At 32.7% G+C, this 24911-nt stretch overlaps 1 protein-coding gene across 2 annotated transcripts in view; it reads left to right on the forward strand.

Annotated features, from left to right (window-relative positions):
* BDP1 (B double prime 1, subunit of RNA polymerase III transcription initiation factor IIIB) overlaps positions 1-24472 on the forward strand; it is a 105582-nt gene extending 81110 nt beyond the window's left edge. Inside the window, exons 26-39 of one of the 2 annotated variants that reach the window (XM_007486499.3) lie at positions 3835-3954; positions 4963-4999; positions 5652-5735; positions 7071-7290; positions 7762-7919; positions 10222-10369; positions 12782-12950; positions 14336-14402; positions 14688-14874; positions 15725-15932; positions 16964-17006; positions 19833-20097; positions 20266-20512; positions 21531-24472. In XM_007486499.3, the coding sequence (XP_007486561.1) occupies positions 3835-3954; positions 4963-4999; positions 5652-5735; positions 7071-7290; positions 7762-7919; positions 10222-10369; positions 12782-12950; positions 14336-14402; positions 14688-14874; positions 15725-15932; positions 16964-17006; positions 19833-20097; positions 20266-20512; positions 21531-21662 (2085 nt within the window). In that variant the 3' untranslated portion in view covers positions 21663-24472. The remainder of the gene's footprint in view (positions 1-3834; positions 3955-4962; positions 5000-5651; positions 5736-7070; positions 7291-7761; positions 7920-10221; positions 10370-12781; positions 12951-14335; positions 14403-14687; positions 14875-15724; positions 15933-16963; positions 17007-19832; positions 20098-20265; positions 20513-21530) is intronic. The other variant, XM_056824730.1, reaches the window with a different exon arrangement.
* The last annotated feature ends 439 nt before the right edge of the window (positions 24473-24911 follow it).

The raw sequence follows: 24911 nt of genomic DNA on the forward strand, positions 1-24911 counted from the left end.
TTCTTTTGGTCACTGGATTTTAAAAACTTGATTCAGGCTAATTCAGTCCATAAAAATAAGAAGTATGTACTCCCATGTACTACACAGCTCTTAGACCAAGGTTAATAACAAGAATAGACTGTGAGAAGGGTGGAGACAAGGAACAGCTATTTATACATCAAAGCTTTCTAGCATATAGCTATGTTGTATAAAATACTGATGTAGGTGGTTTTCATTATTTTTTGGAGGCCATTGGGCTGGGGCAGAATTGGGCCCAGTTTGAACATATTTTTCTAGTTCCTTCAGTAAATATGGGCCTTGACACTTTTTCTTCTTGAGTTAGCCATAGAAATCCCAGGACTGGAGTGAATAATCTCCAAGCCACTGATTTTTTTTCAAAACCCTTACCTTGTGACTTAGAATCAATACTAAGTATTGGTTCCAAAGCAGAAGAGTGGTAAAAGCTAGGCATTGGGGTTAAATGATTTGACTAGGGCCACACAATTAGAAAAATATCTAAGGTCAGATTTGAACCCAGGGCCTCCCATCTCCAGGCCTGGTACTCTGTCCACTGAGCCACCAAGCTGTCCCAAGCCTCTTTAATGGATATTTGAACTCCAGAAGCCTAAGAAACATGGCCAGGTTTTGATGGAAGCAGTGAGTGTATAATAAACTGAGATCATTTGGTCCCAGGGTCTCACCAGAAATGAAGGAATAGCTCAAGAGAGAAAGTTCCACTTATGTCTGTAGAGTAACAGTCTAGCATGACTTCAGTGGTCATTGACAGGAATGATTAGTTGCAAAGGTTCCCCAGGAAGTTAATACTCATGTTTGAAAATGACTGGAAGCTAATTAGGAAGGAGATTAAAGTGGATACTGATGCTAAAATAAAAGAATCTTTTTGAGTGCTGCCATAAATTCAGAGGTCACCAATAAAGATGGTGAAAAAGATTTATACTAAGGAATAGGTTAATTTGGTCTTTTATTTAATAATTAACTTTGCCCTTATTTTCTAGAGAAGAATAGTAAATAAAAATAAATTCTCTGATAATAGGAAGACAAATTATTCCAATGTCCTAGGATGTGAAGAGCAGTTGTCAGAGTGATTGTCATTTGAGAGAGGTTTCATTTCTGTTCTATTTGCTAGGACAAAAAATGTATAACATTTTAGATAATTTTGGTTGAAACAGATAAGAAATTAGCCTTAAGTTATTCTGAAGAATCTATTTTCCAAACATCATAAGTAACTGATTTTACTATGTTTTATGTTTTATAAAATGTTTAATTTTTTAAAAGTGCCTTCACTTTTAATTTCATTTTAGCTTCAAAATAGCCTGATTAAGGAAATAGCAAAGGATTTATCCTCATTTTCTTGGTAAAGAAAATTTGAGGCACAAAAAATTTCTATGACTTGTTTAGATCTAGCACTTAATTCATTATACTGATATTTATATTTTTATTACATAGTTTGTAGAGATACCAGGTTAATGGAATTCAAGCATATAAGGTAGAACTTTGAGGGAATCATGTTCTGTTCCGTGTTCCCAATATAGCTACCATCCAGAAAGCCTCACAGTTTATAGAGAAATTGAGGAGAAAAAATGGTTAGAGAGTAGGGCCATGTCCATCAATTGAAGAATGGCTGAACAAGTTGTGGTATATGATTGTAATGGAATACCATTGCGCTATAAGAAATGATGAGCAGGATGATTTTGGAAAAAACCTGGAAAGACTTACATGAACTGATGCAAAGTGAAGTGAGTAGAACCAGAAGAATATTGTACACAGTAACAGCAATATTGTATGATGATCAACTGTAAATGACCTAGTTATTCTTAACAATATAGTGATCCAAGACAATCCCTGAAAATGCCATATGCCTTTAGAGAAAGAACTGATGGAATCTGAATGCATGCCAAAACATATTATATTTCACTTTCCTTTTTTTTCCCTTTTTTTAAAAATTTGAGATCTCTTCCAGAAAATGACTAATGTAGAAAAACATTTTATGTGATTGCACATATAAAATTTATATCAGATTGCTTACTGTGTCTTGGGAGGGAAAATGGGAAGGAGGGAGAGAGTTTGGAACACAAAATTAAAAAAAAAGTTAATTGTTTATATATGTGATTAGGGTAAAATAAAATACTATTTTAAAAAAGAGAGTTGGGCTAGAAAATAATGACAAAAGAATAAGATGTAGTAGTCAATATGTAAAAAAGCACCTCTAGTTTTGCTTGTAAAAAACCTTGAATTATTTCATGAGTTATTAGCATTTTTTTCTTTATATTCCTTGGATTTTAAATTCTTTATGGTGATGTAACACCATTCATTGATAATCTGTAGTTTTTCAGCCATTTCCCAGCTAGCTACCAGCTTTTCTTTGAATATTAAAGTAAGACAGCAATAAATATCTTTATGGAGAGGGAAAAAAAGAGAATAAGGTGTTAGGTACTTAAGTTTAGGCCATATTATTGGTAACCTTAAGGAAATTGTCTTGTTGGCCAGTACACTATCACTAAAACTAAAGGTTATTATCTTTCAATTTCTTAGCTATGAATTTGACTCATTAGTTGGCAAGTATTTTCTTGTATGTGTTGCATCTCCCTACCAAATATGAACTCTAAAATGTTTTATTGACATCTTGTTGTTTGAGTTTTGTTCTTATGCCACAGTCATTTTCCCAAAATAATTCCCAACTTTGCATCCTTTGCTTGTAACTAATAGACCTACTTAGGAACTACATCTAACATTATGTGAAACATAATGCACCCATAATCATCCTGATCTCTTAACCAGAGAAGAAAAGTGTATTTGTCATCTGACTTCAGTGACTAAGATGAATCATTCCATTTAGCTCCATTTGGTGTTATTTTTATTTATATAAAGTTATTTTCTATAATATTCTCACAGTTCTGCTTTCTCCATTCTGTATCTGAGAGTCCATATTTTCTGATTCAAGACATTATTTCTTAGAGGACAGTATTATTCCATTATATTCATATTCCACAATGTATTCAGTAGATGCTGACTCAGTAGGAATGTCCAGTAGTAGCATCAAAAGCTTTTGAAAAGGTTAATGACTTTTCTTGCACAATTTCAAGTTTTTTTCCAGAATTGTTAGAATATTAAACAACTTCATCATCAGTGTATTAATACTTTCTTTCCCACGGTCCCTTCAAACCCTTTCCTAAAAGCTTCCATTTCTGACATTTATTGTTTTGACTAATTTGATGGTTGATAATGTATTGTGTTAGAGTTTTTTAACTTGCATTTCTCTTATTATTGGGGATCATAAGACTTTTTAAATATGGTTGTTAGTAGTTTACATTTTTTCTTTTGAGAACAGTTTAGATCCTATTAACTGTTAGGCAGTTGCTTTTAGTGTTATATTTATCAATTCCCTATATATGTTGTATATAAGACTTTAATCAGAGATAGTTGATGAAAGGTTTCTTTTTCCTACTTTAGTTTCTTGATTTTGTTAGTGCAAACCTTTTAAACTTTATTTAGTGAAAATTACCTATTTTGTCTTTTACATTCTATTTCTCATTTGATTAAGATTTTTCTCTCAGCTGTAATTCTGAAAGGTTTCTTTTTCTTTTCTCTTTTAATTTTTTGTAATATGACCTCTTTATAGTAATATCACTTACCCATTCTTAGATTATTGCGCCATAAGCTCTTTTACATCCTTAGATCCTTTCTGTTATTCTCAGCAACTTAGTAACTACTTGAAAAACAAGTCCTTGAAAAGAAGTTAAATTAAATTCTAAGTAGAACATGAAGTTTTTCAATTGTGGTATTAAATTTTTGTAGACTTCCAAATTAAATAACAAAATGTTTTCATTTTTACAGCTTGAAATCTCTGTGAATGTCCCAGATGTACCATGTATTACCATTGCTGACCACCTTCTTCCTAATGTAAATATGTCAAATGAAGAAGTGAATCAGAAAGAAAATCTGAATGCCTCAGTTGTAAGTGTACTCTTGAATATGTTACCTTTAATTAATTTGTAGTTTTTCAGAAATAACCGGAGCAATATTGTTATGGAGAAACCACACACAAATAATAGTTAATGACATCTAATTTGAGACTAATATAGATACCAGCCATTATTGGGTATGTTTTGAATAGGTACTGCATACAGGTTTCTTTGTGACTCTATTATGGTACTCTTCTGTCAGTGCCAGTACAAGTTGTATCACTTGTATTTATCACTGATCTGTTTTAAGTGAAATTATTCTTCCTTTCCTCATTATTTCAATAATCCCTTAATTCTTTGTATTGAATTAATACCATTTTAAAATTATTCAGATAATACATGTATAATCCAGAGCAAATTGTTTACATAATCCCTGAGATGGGGGAGGGAAGGGAGGAAGAACATTTTATAATTTCGGAAGGCATTTTGAAGATTGTTATACACAGTTGGGAAAATAAAATGTCTTTGAATCAAAAATAAGTCAAAATTATTTAGAATATATTTATTTTTATGCCATTTGGAAGTCATTATCTTTTACATTAACCTTGTTTATTAGTCTCAGAGTTATTGATTTTAATTTTTATTTCTAGTCTTTGTAACATTGATTTTATATTAGTATATTGTCAGTCAGTCCTGTCCTTTCAAAAATGACATTTTCAGACTTGGTTTTTTTTTTTTAGTTGGTAGCTAATAGGAGAGATGTTTTGAGAGGATTATGATGATGATGATGATGAAGAAGGAAAGGCAAAAATAATAAAGATATAAAGAATTTCATTTGTGGCTATATCCAGGACAAAGATTTAAAGAAAGAAGAAAATAGCGAATAGTTTTTTCTGCTTGAAATTTCATGAATAATGATAAACAAAAAAAGAAAAATCAAGCTTTGTAAAGTCACTAAAAGGCAACTAAATGTCTGATGGCACATTGTACCATTGATAAGGTATTGCACTAATGCTTAGGAAAATAATTTAGTTCATTTTTTTCCTCTTTTTTTTTAAAGGAACTTGCTACAATTGAATATTCTGAAGAAAAAACAGGTAACTTTTTTTTAAAACCCTTACCTTCTGTCTTAGAATCAATACTAGAATTGGTTCCAAGGCAGAAGAGTGGTAAGGGCTAGGCAATGGGGGTTAAGTGACTTGCCCAGGGTCACATAGCTGGGAACTATCTGAGGCCAGATTTAAACCCAGGACCTTCCATCTCTAGGCCTGGCTCTCAATCCACTGAGCTACCCAACTGCCCCAAAAGGTAACTTTTAACAGGGAGGTGATTAAGTGGTGGTAGTTGGCAAAAGATTCTCTAGAGTACTAAACTAAAAGGTTCAATTTACTCAGGAGCAAGTTCTTTTTTTTAGAAGAATTGTGTATTTGAGTGAAGGAATAACCAAACATACTAAGAACCCAGAATGTTTTGGGCAGAAATGAAAAGATATGTCATGGCAGATATTAATTTGACATTATCAAGAAGTTTCAATTGGCATATAATGACTTTTTCAGTGAGAAACTAAACTGATTAATTTATTGTCTCATTTTGATATTTCTATATTTGATAATTCTTTGTAAGATACTGATAATAGTATAATAAAAGAGGGAGAATATCTTCAAGTAGATTCTTTAAAAAGCAAATTTAAATTAAACTTTGGTTTTGACAGTGATTCCATTATTCAAATTTGGGTGAATTGGTTTATAGGTAACAGTGATGGAAGCACAGAAGCTGCCATAGCTTTACTTACAATGGGAGGTCAAATGTTGCAGTCAGAAATGGATACTGCAGGTAAGAGCAAGATATATTTTTGGAGGGGTAAAAAAAAAAGAGCTTTAAAAAAATGCCACCATTTTAATGGACAATGAAAGTGTAGTCTTTCACTTATTAAAATTATTTTTATTACAACATTGTCAATAGCATGCATTTTGAGTTGTTTTTCTAGTAGTGGTAATTTATAGTGTTTTTCAGTAGTTGGTATCTCCTGTAGAGTCCCTAGCCAGAAGTATTGACCATCAACCATGTAATAATAGGATTTCCTTTGAATTTGTCATCTGCCCATACCAGAATAATAAGAGGTTGCCTCTCTACACATGACACATCTTTGCTCAAATCTTTTAAACTGTAGCAACTATTCATTGTCTGTCACAGAAATAAATCTGTGATCATAATCATCATAGTCCAGTTCCATACCGTTCTTCTGTTCATTCTTTAAAATTAACTACCCACAAGATGCATATAGCTAAAATGTACCTATACGATCAGATGCACTGTAGAGAATTCTAGAGCTGGAAAGTACCACAAGTACCATCTAGTCTAACCTGATATTATAGATATGGATTCTGAAGCCCAAAGAGGTAAAAGGACTTGCAGAAGGTCCTACAGCCAGTATTAGAACTGAGACTAGAACCTAAATCTCTTGACTCCTGGACAGTGTGTTTTCATTGTAAACTTTCAGGATTTTTCTTCATTAAAAAAAAAAAAAACCAAACCAAACTAAGGCATTTTACCCCAAATTATTGTAAAACTTCTTAAGTTCATTAAAAGAGCATATGAAGAGTGAATTTGTCATATTCATTAAATTATCATAGCATTAGGTTAATCCAATGCTATTACAACCTACTATATAGCATGAAGTTTTTTGTTTTGTTTTGTTTTTTTGCCTTCTATCCTAACAACTCTTAAGACAGAAGGGCAAGGACAGGCAAATGGGTTAAATGATTTGCCCCCAGGGTCATATAACTAGAAAGTATATCAAGGCAGATTTAAACCATTGGCCCCCTGACTCCAGGACTGCTGCACTATCCACTGTTCCTCCTAGCTATGGAGTTTGTTTTAGAAATAAAAGTCCAATTTGAAAACATTCAAAATAGGACTTTTGTTCTGGAAAGCATGAAGTATTCCTTAGAGACCAATCTCACCTAAGTCTATATTTGTTCTAATACCCAGGCCATAATAGAGTAAATCTTCATTATATAAAAATTTTTCAGATTATATCTTTAAATGTAATTAATTCTTCCATCATAGAGGACTAACAAATCATATGAAATTAATGCTTTATTGAATAAGTTAATTCACTTGAAAATTTTGTCACTCTTATTTCCTCTTCTATTTTTATACAAATAGGAATAGTGTGTGTGCTTCCTGAAGATGACTTAAGGAGCAATACTTCTAACCCAGAGACCTTTGACCACAGAGTAGTTCTTGAACAACAAGTAATTTCTTCACCAGGCCCTAGTACATTGCTTACATCACTGGATGAAAATAAGATTACATTAGAAGAGCAAAATACTGGAAAAGAAGTGAATATACCTGGGCAAATAAAGGAAAATTCTATACCTTCCAGGTTAATTTTATGGATTTTTCTTCATAGGTCTAGTTTCTTTTGACTAATAGTATAAAATAAATGTAAGTTAAAATGTCATTTAACAACCCAATTTTAAATTAACTGTTATAATATACCAGATTATGTTGAAGCATAGTTAGTTAATCATAAAATATAAATCAGAATGAAAATTGATGGCACTAGTTTCTTAATTTTAAAAGAGCAGTTGGTTTTTTGCTTATAACATTTCACATTGAAGTTACATCATGGTATATTTGAATCTTTGCTGAATTTTATTTAAACTTATCTAAAGTAATTAGAGTATTTTATGAAAATTGACCCAAACTTTCTACTTGCTAGTAAGTTTAACGTTTGGAGACTGATTAACGCTTTTAGGGAAAAAAAATTAATGTGCTTATAGTTCAGCAGATAAAGGAGCTCTTTTTTGAAAGATCTATGGTTGATTTGCATTTTTCTTTTTCTTTTCTATAGTGACCAGTCTTCTAAAAAGACAAGTTCATTGAGAACAAGAAGCAGATTTCCTAAGCCTAAGCCAAACCTTAGTAAAATCCTTGGAAAAGATAGACATGTTCGTCAGAAACTTACTAGTTTTCCTACAACTGTGGATCAACAGGTTGACATCCAGTGTGGTGAGTGTTGTGGTTCTTTTTTCAGAAATGGAGCTGTTTTTGACCCCACATTTAAGTTTATAGCATGTCAGCATTTGAAATGGAATTAGTCAATAAGACTTTTATCTGGAGTTTAAACTCTTATAAAATTATATATAGTGATGAACAAATTAACTTATAATAATTATTTGGATATTCTTAGTACAAAATGATCTTTTACCTGATTCTTATTTTGGGATTATTTTATTTTACTTTTTTAATATAATTTTAATTTTAAAAAATATTTTTCCACAGTTATATGATTCCTGTTGTCTCCCTTCCCTCTTCCTTCCCCCCTCCCGGATCTGACAACCAATTCCACTGAATTATACATGTATAATTACTGAAAACATATTTCCATATTATTAATTTTTGTAATAATCTTTTAAAACCAAAACCTCAAATCATATGCCCGTATATACAAGTTTTTCTTCTGCCTTTCTACTCCTCCCACAGTTCTTTCTCTAGATGTGGATAGCATAAGAAAAGCATAGTTGGTGTCCAGAATGAGTGATAATAGTTATCTGCTGACATTGAGAACACTTTGTTTAATTTCGGGTACCACTTTTGAGACAGGGCATAAACAGGTTAGAGAAGAAGAGACCAACCAGGATGGTGAGAAGACTGGAGAACATGCCATGTGTGAGGTGTGGGGATTAGCTGAATGAATTTGGGACATTTACCTTAGAAAAAGAAAACTTTAGGGGGAACTTGGTAGCAGTATTGATGCTTCAAATATATCAAGAATAACTGTCATATGAAAGAAAGATCATATAGTATTCCTTTTAGTCTTAACTTGTCCTTCATGGCTCTAGAGTTTGAAATCTGAAAGAACTGGTCTCAAATCATTCCCATGGCACTTTTTAGGTGTCTGATGCTGAAAGCTTTTTAAACTCAGGACTTGGGCAACTCCTTAGAACTTGCCTAGTAAGTTAGATTAAATTGGAGGTCCTGGGAGCAGGTATATTTTGCAATGGAAGGAAAATCACAGATCCTTTTTGTGTGAACATGAAAATTCTTCAGCCTTTGGTTCTAGCTGGTCCAAATTTTATGGATAACAAGTTTGTCATCTAGTGCATTAATGATCTTTCATGAATTCCTGTCATCTTCTAGTTAGATAAGGAGGGCCTCTGTCTTCATTCAAGTCATCAACAAAAATATTGAGCAGAATATGACTGTAGAATGATTCTGTGCTGCTACAAGAGTGACCTCTTTATTAATTGACATTTATCCACTAATCACTACTCTTTGAGTCCAATTTTTTATTTCATCCTTTCTCATCTCAACTGTTGCAATAATCTCCCTACCATAAGTCTCTCCTTACTTTTTCCTTTAAACCCTTACCTTCTGTCTTAGTATCAATTCTAAGACAGAAGAGAAAAAAGGAGTAGGCAAGTGGAGTTGTTACAAAGTGTTTGGGGCCTGATTTGAACCTAGGACCTCCTATCCCTAGGCCTGGCTTTCTACCCACTAAATCAACCAGCTGCCCCTCTTCATCTTTAAGATGTCTTGGTCACTTCCTCCTGAGGTTATGGTTAATTTCTACTTTTCCAGTTATTTTCTTATTGTTCAGTGTTATATCCAAAATAGCAATTCTACTTTCATTAATGTTTCCCTTTTAAAGGATAGAATTTTCAGCAAGGCAAAGATAATTTGTGAGAGAATCATATAATTATAGTTTTAAGATTGTAAATAAAAAGATCTAGATTTTTTTTTATGTGTCAAGTAATGGAGATCTTGCTGGGGTAATTTTATCTTTTAAGAGGGTAATGTGGTCAAAAGAGCTCTGGAGTTGGATTAGGAAGACCTCGCTGAGTCTCAGTTTATTAACCTGTAAATAGGGGATAATAATATTTAATAGAGTTATTATAATGATCATATGAATAAAATAAATTAAGTGACTTATAAATTCATTACAAGTGATATAGATGTGTAAAACTTGATTTTTCAATATGATTTTCAGTATTGCTTTTTGCAGGATAGGCTTTTTATGTATCTTTTAAAATGAAATAGTTTAGACTGGGTTGAGGTTGCCAGGGAGAAATGGCTTAGCAAAAATATGCTTTATTGTATATCAGTCACATTTAGAATTCACAAATACAGCTGACTATTGTCATTGTTTTTCCCCTTTGCAAGTTCTACATCAGTTTTTCTTATTTAGGTATTTAGAAGAACTACTGATTAAGTAAATTATGTTGGTAGGAATTTAATCAAGAATGTATTTTTAGTAAAAGCCATGTTATCTTGCAAACTATATTGAATGATTTGTTCTGTTTTCTAAAAGAAACAGAATGCAGTGCTTCCAAAGGAGCAGAGTTGGAAGATATAAACCTAGAATCAAAGATTAAGACTGACATACAGACTGGCAAGTTGACAGATCTATGCAGCATTGAATGCACTAATGATGGCAAAGAAGTGAACGAATTTCAAAGGTAAACAAAAGGAGGAAATTCCATTTACATGCTTATAGACTGCTTAGATGTCCCATGTGACTTTCTCAGCTTCCTCCAGTTTATGCAACTTCGAGGAAGGCTGCTTCAGTAGTACTGACTTTCCCTTCTTAGATTTAATATAATACTTTTTTAAGTAACTCTCTAAGATACACACTTTTCTGTTTTTGTCTTACTAAGTTATAAGTTCCATGATGGTAAAAGCTATGTCTTATCTAAATTCTACTTCCTTCAGAGATTACTACAATCCTTTAAAAAAGATTTTTAAACTTATTTTTACTGATATTAATTTTTTAAAATTATTTTTAAAATTATTGTTTTTTTATAAACCCTTACTTTCCATCTTTGAATCAATACTACTATGTATTGGTTCCAAGGCAAAAGAATGGTAAGAGTTAGGCAATGGGGGTTAAGTGACTTGCCCAGGGTCACACAGCTGGGAAGTATCTGAGGTCAGATTTGAAACCAGGACCTCCTATCTAGACCTGGCTCTCAAATCACTGAGTCACCCATATTAAAAAAGTTATAAAAGAAAGAAAAAAAATCAGTTTAGCCAAACCAGTCATCAATCACATCAATTCTGTCTGACAGTAGATGCTATATTCTAAACTCATGGTCTCTTACCTCTTAAAAGAGGAGTGGGATGTGCATTTTATCAACTCTTATCTAGAGCCAACCTTGGTTAATGAAATATCTTTTAGGGTTTCTCCCTCCCCACTCCACTCTTTTATATTTCTGAATGCATTGTATATTTTTTCCCCTGGTTTTGTCTACCAGTTCATATAAGTCTTCCTATCTTTCTCTGAATTCTTGATAATTGATGTTTCTTAAAGTGCTCATTACAATTGTGTACCACAATTTGTTTAGCTAATCCCCAACTGATAAGCACCAATTTTGTTTCCAGTTCTTTGCTAGCTATAAGTGCTAATATGAATATCTGCTATATAGGGAGTCTTTCTTTCTTTGACCTTCATGAGAGCAAATGCTTAACAATAGGATTCCTGCATCAAAAGATCGGGTCCTTTTATTCTATTTCTTTTTTTGGTTATTCCAAATTGCTTTCCAAACCATTGACCCGGTTCACAGTTCTACCAGTGACATATTAGGGCGTTTGTCTTCTCCCAGTGCTTCCAATAGTCTTTGTCATCTGTAAAAATTAAATTTATATATTTAATAATAAAAATATTATATTTTATGAGGTTTATTAAGGATCATTAGAAATCAAGGAATAAAGAGGATACAAAATAAAAACCATGTGCCCATGGCTGGTTAGCCATTCATCCCCACCTTACCACCATAATTGCTGCATCATTGCAAGAGCAACATAGGAGGCTTTACTGCCAGCACCAATAACATGATCTCGCCAATGTGGAGGCACAGGAGAGATTTTAGGGAATGCTGGGAAATACCAAGGACTTCTGGGGAATGAAGTCTAGGATTCAAAATGTCCATTCATACATTATTTTGAACCTTAGACTTCATTCTCCAGAAGTCCTTGGTATTTCCCAGAATTCCCTATAATCTCCATTTATACACATCTTTGCTATTTTGCTCAATGTGAAGTAAACATAATATAGTTTCCAGCACAAAGCAAGCACTTAATAAAATATTTTTCTTGGAGTTATTTTATTCTTGCTTCTCTGAAGTATATGGAGTTGGCACATTTAGTCAGCTTTGTGAATAATTATAATATTGGAGGCAGCTAGGTGGCACAGTAGATAGAGCGCCAGGCCTGCAGTTGGGGGGACCTGGATTCAGATATTGCCTTGGACACTTCCTAACTGTGTGACTCTAGGCATATCATTTAACTCCAGTTGCCTAGCCCTTGCTGATTTCTATCTTAGAATAGATAGATAGAGCACTGGACCTCATCAGGAAAACTGGAATTCAAAACAAGACTCAGATACTTTTATTCTGTGATTCTGGGCAAGCCTCAGTCTGCCTCAGTTTCCTCAACTGTAAAATTGGGTTTATAATAACCACTTATCTCCCAGAGTTATTTTGAGGATCAAATGGAATAATAGAATCCTTTGCAAACTTTAAACTGTTAGATAAATGCTAGCTAGCTATTAATTACTATATGTATAAAATGGCATGTTTTCTAAGGTGCAACATTGTTGAAAACTATGTTTTTGTGGTCAAAGATAAATAATTAGATGTTGTATAAAAAATCAATGTATAAAAAGCTGCTTATCCATTGCATAGTAGAAATGACATTGAGCAGTGAGTAAAGGGACTTGATTTGTAGTTGTGACCTTGGAAAAATCAATTCTCTGAGCCTCATTTTTCTCATTAGTTTAAAATGTGGGAATTAAATTGGATTACTCAAGACCTTTCTAGCAATAAAATTCTGTGATTTTATGCCCATTTTTTTCATATATTTTTTCCTTTTAGTGAAGAAAACCAGGACAAAGAATCTCAAGAGTCTCAAATGGTATCTGCTTCTCCATTAGCCACTACCAGTTCCCATGATAGCAACTATAATCTCGCTGAGATGCCTATAGGAGAATTTCTGAGCAGTGGTAATGATAAGCACAACTTATTAATGACTCATTTTGCACAGGTAAAGAAAATCTAGACTTTTCTCTTATCCTTAACTCCTTTAAAACTCCAGATTATCTTACAGTGATAGAATTTTATTGAAATAAGAATATATCCTGTCTTAGTTTTAGAAATGAAAAAGCCACTATTTAGTAAATTCTAGTAATTTGTTTTATGTTGAAGTACTTTGAATCTGTTAACAGCAGAATGGAAGCACCATGCCATTCCATTAAATGTCTACATTTCTAGTTAACTTTTGAATTTAATAGATTGTTTGAAAGACTTTATAGCTGGAATGTTTAAGGGTATATATGGATGAGGAGTGGAAGGGTAATTCCTAAAATGGATAAATAAAGTGTTAACTGGCTTTTCCCCCACCTTCATTCTGAACTTCATATAATTAGTTCCTGTAAAATTGATTATTATTAAATGTGTAGGGATTTCCCAAAGGTCATATACCAATTTGTTACCCAGTATTATTTGTTTTCTGCTTGAAAAAAAAAACCAAACCTATAAACATTTGTATTTATGGGTCCATCCATCAAAGCATGGAACTGCCTTTACAAATATAAGTACGCCTTTGTAGTGATATTCAATATAATATGATTCTATTCATTTGGGTAATTTATTTGGCAATCTATCAATCTTTGAAAATGTTTAGATTATAATGTGCCAGCTGATAGCACATTCTCTCTGTCTCTCTTATATACATGTTCTCGTTCTCTCTCTCTCTCTCTCTCTCCCTCCCTCTCTCTCTCTCACACACACATACACACACACACACACACACACAATTCTTGGCTTTGTCTTTGTACTTGGGTTGATATATTTTTTTCTAACTCTATGTTTTGGGAGAACCCAAACCTCATTTCTCTCATATCTTTTCTCTTTTATCATAACACATCTCCTAGCAGTTACAGATTGACAGACACCTTTGTGGCACATTGATCTGTAACTTTCCTTATCCTCTATTGTACCCAGAGTTTTGTATGTGTCAATTTAATTTAAGTGTGATTATTGTCAAAGGCTAAAGGCCATATGCCAGAAGCTGGCTGAGAGGTAAGTTTCTTTTTCCATGTAACTTTTTTCTCTATCAAGTTGGTACTTGTTCTATAGAGGGGAGAAGGTCTAGGACCATTATCTAAATTATTTCATTGGATAGAAATTATATAGATAATGTGATTAGCATGCTTAGAGTAAAAACGCTTCAATTTTTCACTCCTACATCTCTTCATATGTATGTACGCACCTACAATTAAACAAATGAAAAATATTACCAGCACAGAAAGTTTTTAAAAAAGATTTTTAAAAGTATTTTGAGTTAAAATAACTCCCATGAATACTTATCTAGTTGATGTTCATTGTGTCAAATTGTCCTAAAGTATCTTTCATTTTGAATTTCCATAGGAGTGCAGATTGAATACTGCTACAGAAGTTGAGCAGCAGAATGTAATCAGCCCAGATGACCCAACAGGTATGACATTCTACTTCTATAGAGTGATTTTTAGTCTGATACTTTACTCTTTATTTATGTATTAAACACAAACATTTTTTTCATTCATTAAGCCTATTTTTTATAAATGCTAAAGTGAGCTTTAAATCAAGAGTCTTTTAAATTGCTCTCATACTGGATCATTCTTTTTGAAATACTGTTATTTATACTTTATGTGAGTCTTTGTCACTACCTTTTTAGAATTATAGGAAAATTGCTAATATATCCTAGTTCAGATTTTCATTATTGACTCTTAAACTTTGATAGTGAATCAGGTTGATAGTGAACATCGAGGCGAAGAGGAGGAGCAGACAGTCATTTTGACTCTGGTAGAAATTCCAACAGACTCAGAAGAACAATTTGCTGGTACATCTGATTTATTATTAATTGGCCCTCTACTGCCAGCACCCATATTGGTCAAATCAACAAATAAAGAAGAAAGGGGAGACCTGAGGTAAATTGTGATTCTTTTTGCTGAATTTTGGGAAAAGAAATGAATAAATTTATTTTTTAAATGAAATAAGCTTAGTTGTAATTTTATTTGTAATTCTTGCAAATATTTTCCTTTAGTTTCTGGATAGCTAAAGAAAAAACGTATTATGATCATCCTCATATTTGGTTTAAAAAAAACCTAGCCATTTGGATGTTGATGTTTTCTATAGAGCCTTATTCTAATTTCTCATGAAAAGTGTTAGATTTTCCTCTAGCCTAGTTATTTATGAGTTCAGTTTCTTAATGTATAGGATGTCCCAAAAGTCTTAGTGATGCTTTTTTTTTTTAAACCCTTACTTTCTATCTTAGACTCAGTACTATGTATTTATTCCAAGGAAGAAGATTGGTTAAGGGCTAGGCAGTGACAATGAACTGACCTGTCCAGAGTCACACAGCCAAGGAAGTGTCTGAGGCTAGATTTGAACCCAGGACCTCCCTTTTCTAGATCTGGCACTCAATCCACTGATCCACTTAGCTGTAGTTTTAAACTTTAGTGCAGTTTTAAACTTAAAGCTATTTTAAGCTACTAAAGCTTAAAACAACACTAAGATTTCTGGGGACTCTATAGCAAATAAGAGAAATCAAAATGTCAGAGACAAAAGGGAACTTATTTAAGTCAAATCCTTTCAATTTGGAGATGCAGTTAGTTATTAAATATTTCAGATTGAAACCCCATGCATAAGAATTCAAATTGAGATCACACCGTAAGTATGAATATAATTAATAAGGAGTCAGTGAATAATTTGTCATGTTTTTTCATTGGAATGACAATAACTTATAAACTTATAAAATTCAATTTATTTTAACTGCAGCTTGAATTTCCCATTTGGTGAAGATGTCACACAATTATCTAATTATGGTATTAGTGTCCAGCCATCTCCTGAAAAGTCTCCAACTGATATGGATCTGACATTGAGTAAGACACTTGGTTGTAGCCTTGAAAAAAGCAATAGCCTTATTGCTCCTACAGAACCTAGTGTTTCTACTTCGGGAGAAGATTGTCAGACAATCATCTCTGAGGTAAGAGAACTATTGCGGACCTGAAACAATCAAGCAAATATATGAAAGAAAGAGAAAATAGTTTGGCCAGGTAGTTAACCCAAGGGAAGGATTGTGGATTATTAGGTAAACTTACAGAAAATATAGACAAGAATCCCCTAGGATGGGTAGGCATAAGTGGGTTGCACTGTGCATAATCCCTTTTCATTGAAATCACAAATCCAGTTGAGTGTCTGAGTATTATTACCTGATATTTTCTGAACTAGTGATCAGAACAACCTGAGCATTCAGCATAACCGTAAAAAAAGTGGGAAGGAATAATTTGATGAGGAAATATGAAGTTATTAAATACTTTGATAAATTTCAGAATTATATACAGTGAGATAAACCTTGAGATATACCCTCCTAGTGCTCAGATTTCTATACCAATCTCTTTTTGTCGTGTATTCCTTCTCAGAATATACTAAGGGAAATAATAGAACTGAACTTTCTGTAGTAGTTCAGTTGGGATGCATCCTTTGTTTGCCAAATACCCAAACCAAAGTTTTATGTTCTTGAGATCTCCAAAATGTAACTGATAGAGAGGCAACATGGAAAAGGGGAAAAGCAAGGGGGGAAGTGCTCTCAAGTCCAGAGGATAATGAATTACTATAATTTATTCTTAAGAATAACTGTAATGTCATAAAAGTTCCTAAGCTTGTATTTTATCAATAAGAAAAATAAGTCTTCTTTATGATTTATAAAATATACTCTTTGCATGTGAAATTGCACCATTGTGCCATCACTTTAAGCCAAGGGATATGATTTTTTAGTAGCAATATATGTATTGTCATATAAACAGTAATATTAGCCAATTTTTAGATGACTAGCTTAAATGAGAGTAGATTCTTTGAATTTATGGAACACAATTCCAATTTGGAATTGATCCTATGTCAGCATTATACTCTAACCATCTGAACTATACTTTTAAAAAAGATTATGTCATCTCATTAAAATTGCTGAACAGAGAAGAGAGTAAAACATTTCTAACTTTAAACATTTATTTAAAACAGGTGTGTTCAGATGAATTAATAAGTATGCACAAGAATGCTGCAGGTAAGGGATTTGATGTTTAATATATTGCTCATCCTCATGAATGGCCTTGATCCCAACTGGATATTTCACAGACTTGAGTTAGTCACTTGAAAGAAGTCATGATGATCTACTAATTAGCCAGTCTCAGGCATTGTAGTGTAAATGAGACTTCTGCCTGTTGATATCAGGAGCACCAAGACTTGTCAGCTTCTGGCTTTTGTACTTAATGGATGTGGGACCTTGGGCAAGTAACTTAACCTTTCAAACCTCAGTTACTCTCATCTGTAAAATAGATATAATCATGCTGCCTTTCTGGCTGGTAATGAGGATCAAATTATGTAGTTTTACATTTATAATGTATTATATAAATGTGAGCTATCATCACTATTTTTAGTATCTGAAGACATTCCAATTTTGGATCTTAACAGTTTTCTGTTTTTTTTTCTTTTATGTTGGAAATATGAGTTTCTGGTGCTTTCCACAAAACAATTTACTAGTATTATTAGTATCTTGTGTAGCTGAAACCAGATATTTATCGTGCTTTTTTTTTTTAGCCCAGAAGCCAAATTTATGCTGAATGGCCCTAGTCTATATTCTCAATTTTAAAGATATCTCTCTATTCCCTGGAATTGGCCCTGAAGATTTATATTAGTAAAAAGCTTTGGGGCCTCACTTTCTCCTAAAGGTCTTAAAATTTGGGCTTCCAATATCTTTACAACAATTCTTTGGGAAATTCATACCAAATTGGCATTTGATGTCCCTCTCCCATTTCCCTCTGTATTTCCCTATTGTCTTTTCAAACTTCTTTCTTTTTTCCCCCTCTTTTCCCTTCTTTCTTTTTCTAATCTCCCTCCACCTCTGTTCTTTCTCTGTCTTGACTTTAGGCTGTCAATGTATTTAAAGTAATTGCTTAATACTGCTTGAGATTTAGAAGCAGGGAAGTTGCATTTTTTTATGTGGAGAAAGTGATGTGAAGACTTGGATAGCCAATGACATTCTGAATTTGCAGGACCTGATTATTACATATATTATATTAAACATATTTGTATGTGTATAAATATACACATATATTCCATGTGTGTATATATTTGTATTTGTATAACCATTTTGACTTGACCTTCATTTTAAAATTTATATTCAAATCCCAAAGTTAGAATGACTAATCAGTGATTAGAAAGTCCTAGTATTATGCAAATGATGAGACTTTTTTGCTTGCCCTAAAAAAACAAACCAAACTCATTCTTTACATAAGTAAAAATATTACATAGTATCAGTTACCACTTTATAACCAGACTATTTGTAACATTCTCAATAACCTTTGCCCCCATTTTTGTAGGACTTTAGTATTTCTAGCTCATAAAATTTTCATTATGTTACTGATTCATGGTACATAGATATCTGAAACTATCATGGGAAGGAAAAGAACTTTAAAAAATTATATTGTTATTTCACAAAAGAGTGAATCAGCACCAACTTTGTATATATTTTGACTAATTTGGTTAAGAAGGATATTAGAATTCTTGGCTGAACAGAGCCTTTGATACTCTGAGGATTTTAGTCATCTTTAATCTCTCTACTGTTAAAAGACTATCAAATCCAGTAAATTGTTAAAAAAAGACAAAATTTGGGAATGGCGATTATTAGAAGGGCTGTGGAAAGGCAGGCTTATTCCAAAGTGTATTGTAAATCTGTAAATTGTTTTAATCATTCTGGGAACAATTTGGAATTGTGCAAATAAAGTCATGAAAATATGACTGTATCCTTTGACCCAGATCCCACTCTTAGGTTTATATCATCCATACAGGTCAAGACAGAAAAGCTCACACTAGAATGCTTTCCGGAATGACTGTAATAATTGACAGATCTACAGTAATACACTTGTGAATGAGCCTGCCTTTTCACAGTCCTCTGTGTCAGTTCATATACATCTTTTCATATTGCTCTAGTTTCTCATTTGTGATTTAGTACTGTGTAATAATATTCCATTCATTAATTTCTCACAGTTTTTTCAGACATTGTTATCATTAGCTTTATAAATTATTTTATTGATACTTTTATTTAACATCTTTGTTACTTCCCAACAATTCCACAAACCTCACAGTAGAAACCTCCCTTATAACAAATAGTGTAGTCAAGCAAAACAAATCAACATAATGACCCACCTCTGAAAATGTGTCTCTCATAGTCTTGTCACCTTGTTTTTGAGTAGGCTGAAAGTTTGCTTCAAAATCAAGGCCTTTGAAGTTCTAGTTATTTCCTACATCAATCAAAATTCTTGAGTCAGTTAGTATTATTTTTTTCTTTGTTGTAGGTCATCATGAAAATTGTTTTTCTTGGTTTGGCTTTATTTATTCATAAGTCATTTATACAAACTTTTTCAAGTTTTCCTAAATTCTTCATATTCGTTATTATTTAGCAAGTAATAATGCTCTATCATATGTACCATAATTCAGTAATTACCCATTTGACTCACCTGTTTAAAAATACCTTTTTCCTATTTAAAAAAGTACTACTATAAAGTTTTTGTATACATGACATCTTTCCCTCTGTCTTGGATCTGAGTCAGAGTGTAGGTACACCATTTACTTCCATTGCTTTATTTCAATTTTTTTTGGCACAAATTTTATCCATCTTCCATTTAAACCATTTCAGCATATTCCAAATGGAACTTTTAAAATAAATATTCCCAAATGAGTCATTAAAATAGCTTATAGTTAACAAGAGATATAAGGATTCTTATAAACAAATTACTGATATTTTAAAATAATTTCAGATCATTTGAATACATACATTTCCGGAATTGTTTTTTTTTTTGCTTGTACTCACTATTTTTTATGTCTTCTGAAGGAGAGCCTTATGAAAAGCAGACAGTTGTGCCTATCTTGGGAAGCACATGTACAATTGCAGAGCCTCAAGAGACACAGAAAGAGCCGTCAGAAACCAGTGTTCAGGGTTCAGGAACTGTGTCTTGCGTTGAGGTGACATGTACTGAGAAAGAAGAGGATGCTCCTCATTTACCTCAGGATGAAGTTGTAATCTCTGACAAGCATGAAAGAACTGGGGCTACTTATCAATTAGAACAGAGTAGCAAGCCATCCTCTTTGTTATCCAGGTATTGTGAAGAAATCTATAACTGTTTCCTTTTCTTTTAATTTATCAAATAAATGTATCCTTCAAACATTAAATGTTGCCATGGATGATAGTTGACAATTTGCAACTCTCTTCTTGACCTGAAATTCTAGGCACATAAAAAAGATTGTCCTTTTATCTCTGTTTCTAGACCTGGCCGAAGACCCCTGGGATTTTTGTCTTTGATATGTTCAAAGAATAATTTAGAATCTGAAGAAGCCACACCAATGAATAATCAAAAACGTTTGAAACCTTTAATACCTATATCAAGACGTAATATTAAAAGACCAGTGCTCCTAAATGAAGGCAAGAGAAAAAAGCAAGATTCTTGTCCCCTTCCACCTGCAAGTGCTGAAACTCATTCTGAAGCTGGTACTGTTAGCAGCTCAACACCTCAGGTATAGATGGTTACTTCTATATTTTATTGCTTCTGTGTGAAATGGAGTAAATGTGGTACTCAATTAAGAAGGAACATAATGATAAATAGTGATAGGTTACAAAATCAACACATAGGAAAAGGAGAGGAAAAGTTCTTTAATTAGGGAGTTAATATTAGAAATTTCTGGATCAAAGCCACTGATCTAATCAAAGTTAGAAACTTTATTATTATTTCTTTAATAACAAAAGCAGCAAAAGAAGATAGCAGTGTCTGACTTTATCTGAGGGAGCAGAAGAGCAAAGGGTAGTTAGTTGTGGCTTCATCAGCTTATATGTTTTAAAATGTTCATTTGCCTTACAACTAAATTGTTTACCCAGTTTCTATTATTGAAATGTTTTTATGATGCAATGGCATTATCCATTTTTTAGAGACATTCTCTCTGAGGCTAAAAATGCCCTTGCTGCCTTAAATGCCAGTAGCTGGCATTCTTGATTTCTTTGGGGGGCGATAATAGAATTATTTCATTAGGAACTGCTGTGAAATGTAGTATTGTGTGCCCCTTCATTGATTGCCTTTTCAGATTATAATCTGCTTTGTTTGATTTTCTTATGTGTAATGCTCAGAACCTACTCATGTTTAACCATCAATTGTATAATTTTTACCTACATTGCCAAGAGAAATTATGAGCTCTATTTTAAAGAAAATAAATCTCAAAAATGTAGAGTTGAAATAGTTTGCCTAAGCCCACAAGAGAAAGTTATGACAAAACCCAAATTATGTGTAAAGAATTAGACCAAGGAAATAGTAACTTTGTGCATTAGTGTTTTATGATATTCTTTTAAAAATATTTTTATTGCTATATTTTCTACAATGCCTCCATTTCTAAATAAATTCTTGGTGCCTCCAGTTAACTTTCCTTTATTAGAAAGATTTTAAAAGAAAGAAAATAAAAGTCGTTTGGCAAAATTTGCTAGCATATGAACTGACAGTGTTCTACAATGTAGTACTTTTTAATACTTTTTTTCTCATATTATTAGGTTTCCTGTGATCAGTCAGTTGAGGAAGAAAGTTGTAAAAGTGACCAAAAGATGGAAACTGAAGAGGAACCAACCAAAGTTGCTGAATATTTTTTTAGTGATATTTTTATGGAAGTGGATGAAACACAGTAAACCTGAAGCTTTTTTATGCAGCTTGGGATTTTAATTCTGAATTGCAACAACAAAGCAGTATTTAGCTAGAGGATCACTGTTGATTTTTCTTGGGGTTATTTTGTATTTAATGAACTTTGCCTTGAAGCTTTTAAAATCACTGGAGTACATTATGAATATTTCCTTCAAATTAGTTGAGTCAAGCAGTTAGGACTGGTTTATCAAATAAATAATGACTCTTGTTTACATTTTGACCCACCTCTTGTGCTGGACACATGTGGACACTTTCTGGTGTCACAGATAAATGCCTTTTCAATCGTAGGCCTGAGGTCTTCGGAGGTTGGTTGTATATAACATTTAGTGAACACTTCTTTTTGTGAAGTAATTTCTTGGTAGGGGCCTTTTAAATTGCCTTTGTAATAAGTAGATGGAAGCAGATTGTGAAACTTTAGAGAATGGCAAAGAAACAACCATTTTCTGTTATCAGCTATTTCTCTGACTATAAATATGTATTTTTGTAATAAAAGAATCCATATTGGTGTAAAATTGATGGTTTAAATTGAAAAGTAAATATTTAACTTCCATATTTGTATAGAGGTGAAACATCAAAGAGCTTATTTATTTATTTTTTATTTATTTATAAGAATGCTGTTCTGTTGTAGTCTTTTCACCTGACAGGCTTGTGGGTTAGGTAGAAATGATCGTCAGTATTCAATTAGGAATATTCCTCCATTTTGAAGCCATTAACCATGTTTATTATAATCTAATATATTTGGATTCTTGGGAGTTGTGAAGCAGAGAGATTTTCCTCAGATCTTAGTTGACTAACTTGGCTCTCAGTGGTATTTTAAGTGGGCTTTTGTTTTTTTTAATTCAAGATAATCACATGCTTTGCAAAAAGAAAAACTCTTGCTTTTTATTTCTATAAGTTAATGATTGTAAATTGCTAAGTCTTTTGCTGCTTCTTTCTTCCTTTCCTAAATTCTATATGAGTTGGTCAGGCAAGACCTCAAATAAGCAGTTTGAGTTGTGGTTAAAAAAAATTCCAATAGATTATCAATTAGACAATTGAATTCATACATTCTGTTTTCAATGTAAACTCTTGGCTAATTATTCCATTTAAGAGTCGTAATTTCAAGGTGCAGTGATTCATCTGTATAATCTAGTTACCACCACAATCTCTTCTCTGCACCTCCTCTACCCTAGCAGTTCTGATAAAACCTCCCAAAGAATACTTAGGGTTTTCCATGAGTAGCTTGTTTTTTAGTCTTCCATTAATTATTTCGTGTTTGATGTCATGAATCTTTTCCTGAAAGTAGAACTCTTCAGAATGTATATTGAATTCTAAATTTTACATAGAAAAAAAACAATTTCCAAATCTGCCACCACCTATAAAATTTTTCTTACTCTTTAAGGCTGGGTAACAATTAATAATGAAACATGTTACCAAATTAGAAGAGAAAAAAGCTGTACTTAGACAAATAGTTATATAAAGTTCCTGAATGTGATCTATATATACTTTAAAAATTGTGTAATTGAGAAGGGGGATCAGAAGGTAGAATCTGGAACAACTCCAGTCTGGAGAAGTAGCCTTAGACCATGGAAGAGACATTCAGACACCATTAGGAAATATATAGTTTTGAGTTCAGGCTGGGAGAGGGGAGGGGGGAGGGTGAGTGGGAACTAATTACAAGATTCCCAACTTGATTTCTTCTTTATTATTCTCTCAGGCTAAAGGCAAGTAACAAAAGCCAGTAAAAACTAATCATCCTATACTTCATTTAGGTTTTGTATAAGCCAGATTTTGGGAAAAGATGATTAGATCAATACAGAAATTATTTTGATTCAAATCTCTTTCCCAAGAAATTTTTTCTTAAGTCATGACTACTGCCCATAAAAAAAGGGGGGCAGTTAAGTCTAAAGTCCATTGAGGAAGAATGAGATAGAATTACAGTAGAAGGGATACCTGCAAGTCAGAGTGAAGATTCCTTCCCCTCAGGCATGCATATGTTTTTCATTCATTTAAACACCAGATACAGAAAAATCATGAATTATGAAATTGCTTTTTCACTGTGCTGTTTTTTAAGTTTTAAGCTAAATTTATTTCTCTCTGAATTTGTATTCAGAATTATATTGTATGATGGAACAATAGTTCAGATTACCCCTTGTGAACTAATTTATATGAATAGTGCTAATTAAACTTTTGTCTCTTGCAGATTTCATTTGTAAACAGCAACTTTGGAGAAATGTTATGTTTTATTGCGTGTACAGTGGGTTGATCTGATTGTTTTAAAGAATCAAGTCATTTAAAGGATCCTTATAGAAAAACCGATCTCAGAAAAAAGAAAATAAAGCAAATATAGTACTACTATGAAAATGAAAAGATTTATTCACAAATATTTTAGGTCTCAGCCAGATTCAAAAGGTTTCACTTTTGTATTTTTAAAATATTAATTATAGGAAATATGATTGTATCTTTATCTTTCCCTGTGGAGTATAAAGATTTTTTTTCTAATTGCCACATAGGTCAAACTATATGTCCTATCTCAAAATGCATTTCTGAAAATAGGAAGTTATTATTCTAAAGGAAAAAAATTCAGAAATGATCAATGCAAAAACAGATTTTTTTCTGTTCACACCTACTAGTTACACACCTACTAGTTGCATACTTGTGATTTGAGATAGAAGAGATCATCTATACTATGTTGCCTAACAGTTTATTGATAAAAATGGGGGGAAATGGTCATTTGTAAACTTTCTTGTTTCAAAGAAAGTGATGATCTTTCATATATGTAAATTATGTGAATAATAAAGCAATTTTATACCACTCATTCTTATCCTTTCAGTCTTATTTTTAAAAAGACTAAACAGATTTGTTTATCTGCAGTAAACCACAAATGAAACACAGCATGGTCATTTTCCTTCCACCAGGAGAAAAGTTAAACAGGAAGTAATTTTATATTTATAGAGAATCACAACTTGATATGGAGCATTTAAAGCTACCACTTCATAGGAACCAATCACAGCCTCCCAATTTGCTTGGCACTGCCCATGGGACAGTGCTTGTGGTCTTTGGGGGTGTGAACTTTTTCTAGTAAAAGGTATTTACTAAGTGTGAAAGGAGGGGGTACTTCAAATTCTTGATTGACTACCCAGTGGAATTGTCCATCGGCTATGGGAGGGGTTTGGGGGAGGGGAGGGAACAAACATGAATCATGGAACCATGGAAAAATATTCTAAATTAATTAAATAAAAATTCCAAATTCTTGA

This window comes from Monodelphis domestica, chromosome 3, assembly GCF_027887165.1.
Source record: "Monodelphis domestica isolate mMonDom1 chromosome 3, mMonDom1.pri, whole genome shotgun sequence".
In the NCBI taxonomy this organism is placed as follows: domain Eukaryota; kingdom Metazoa; phylum Chordata; class Mammalia; order Didelphimorphia; family Didelphidae; genus Monodelphis; species Monodelphis domestica.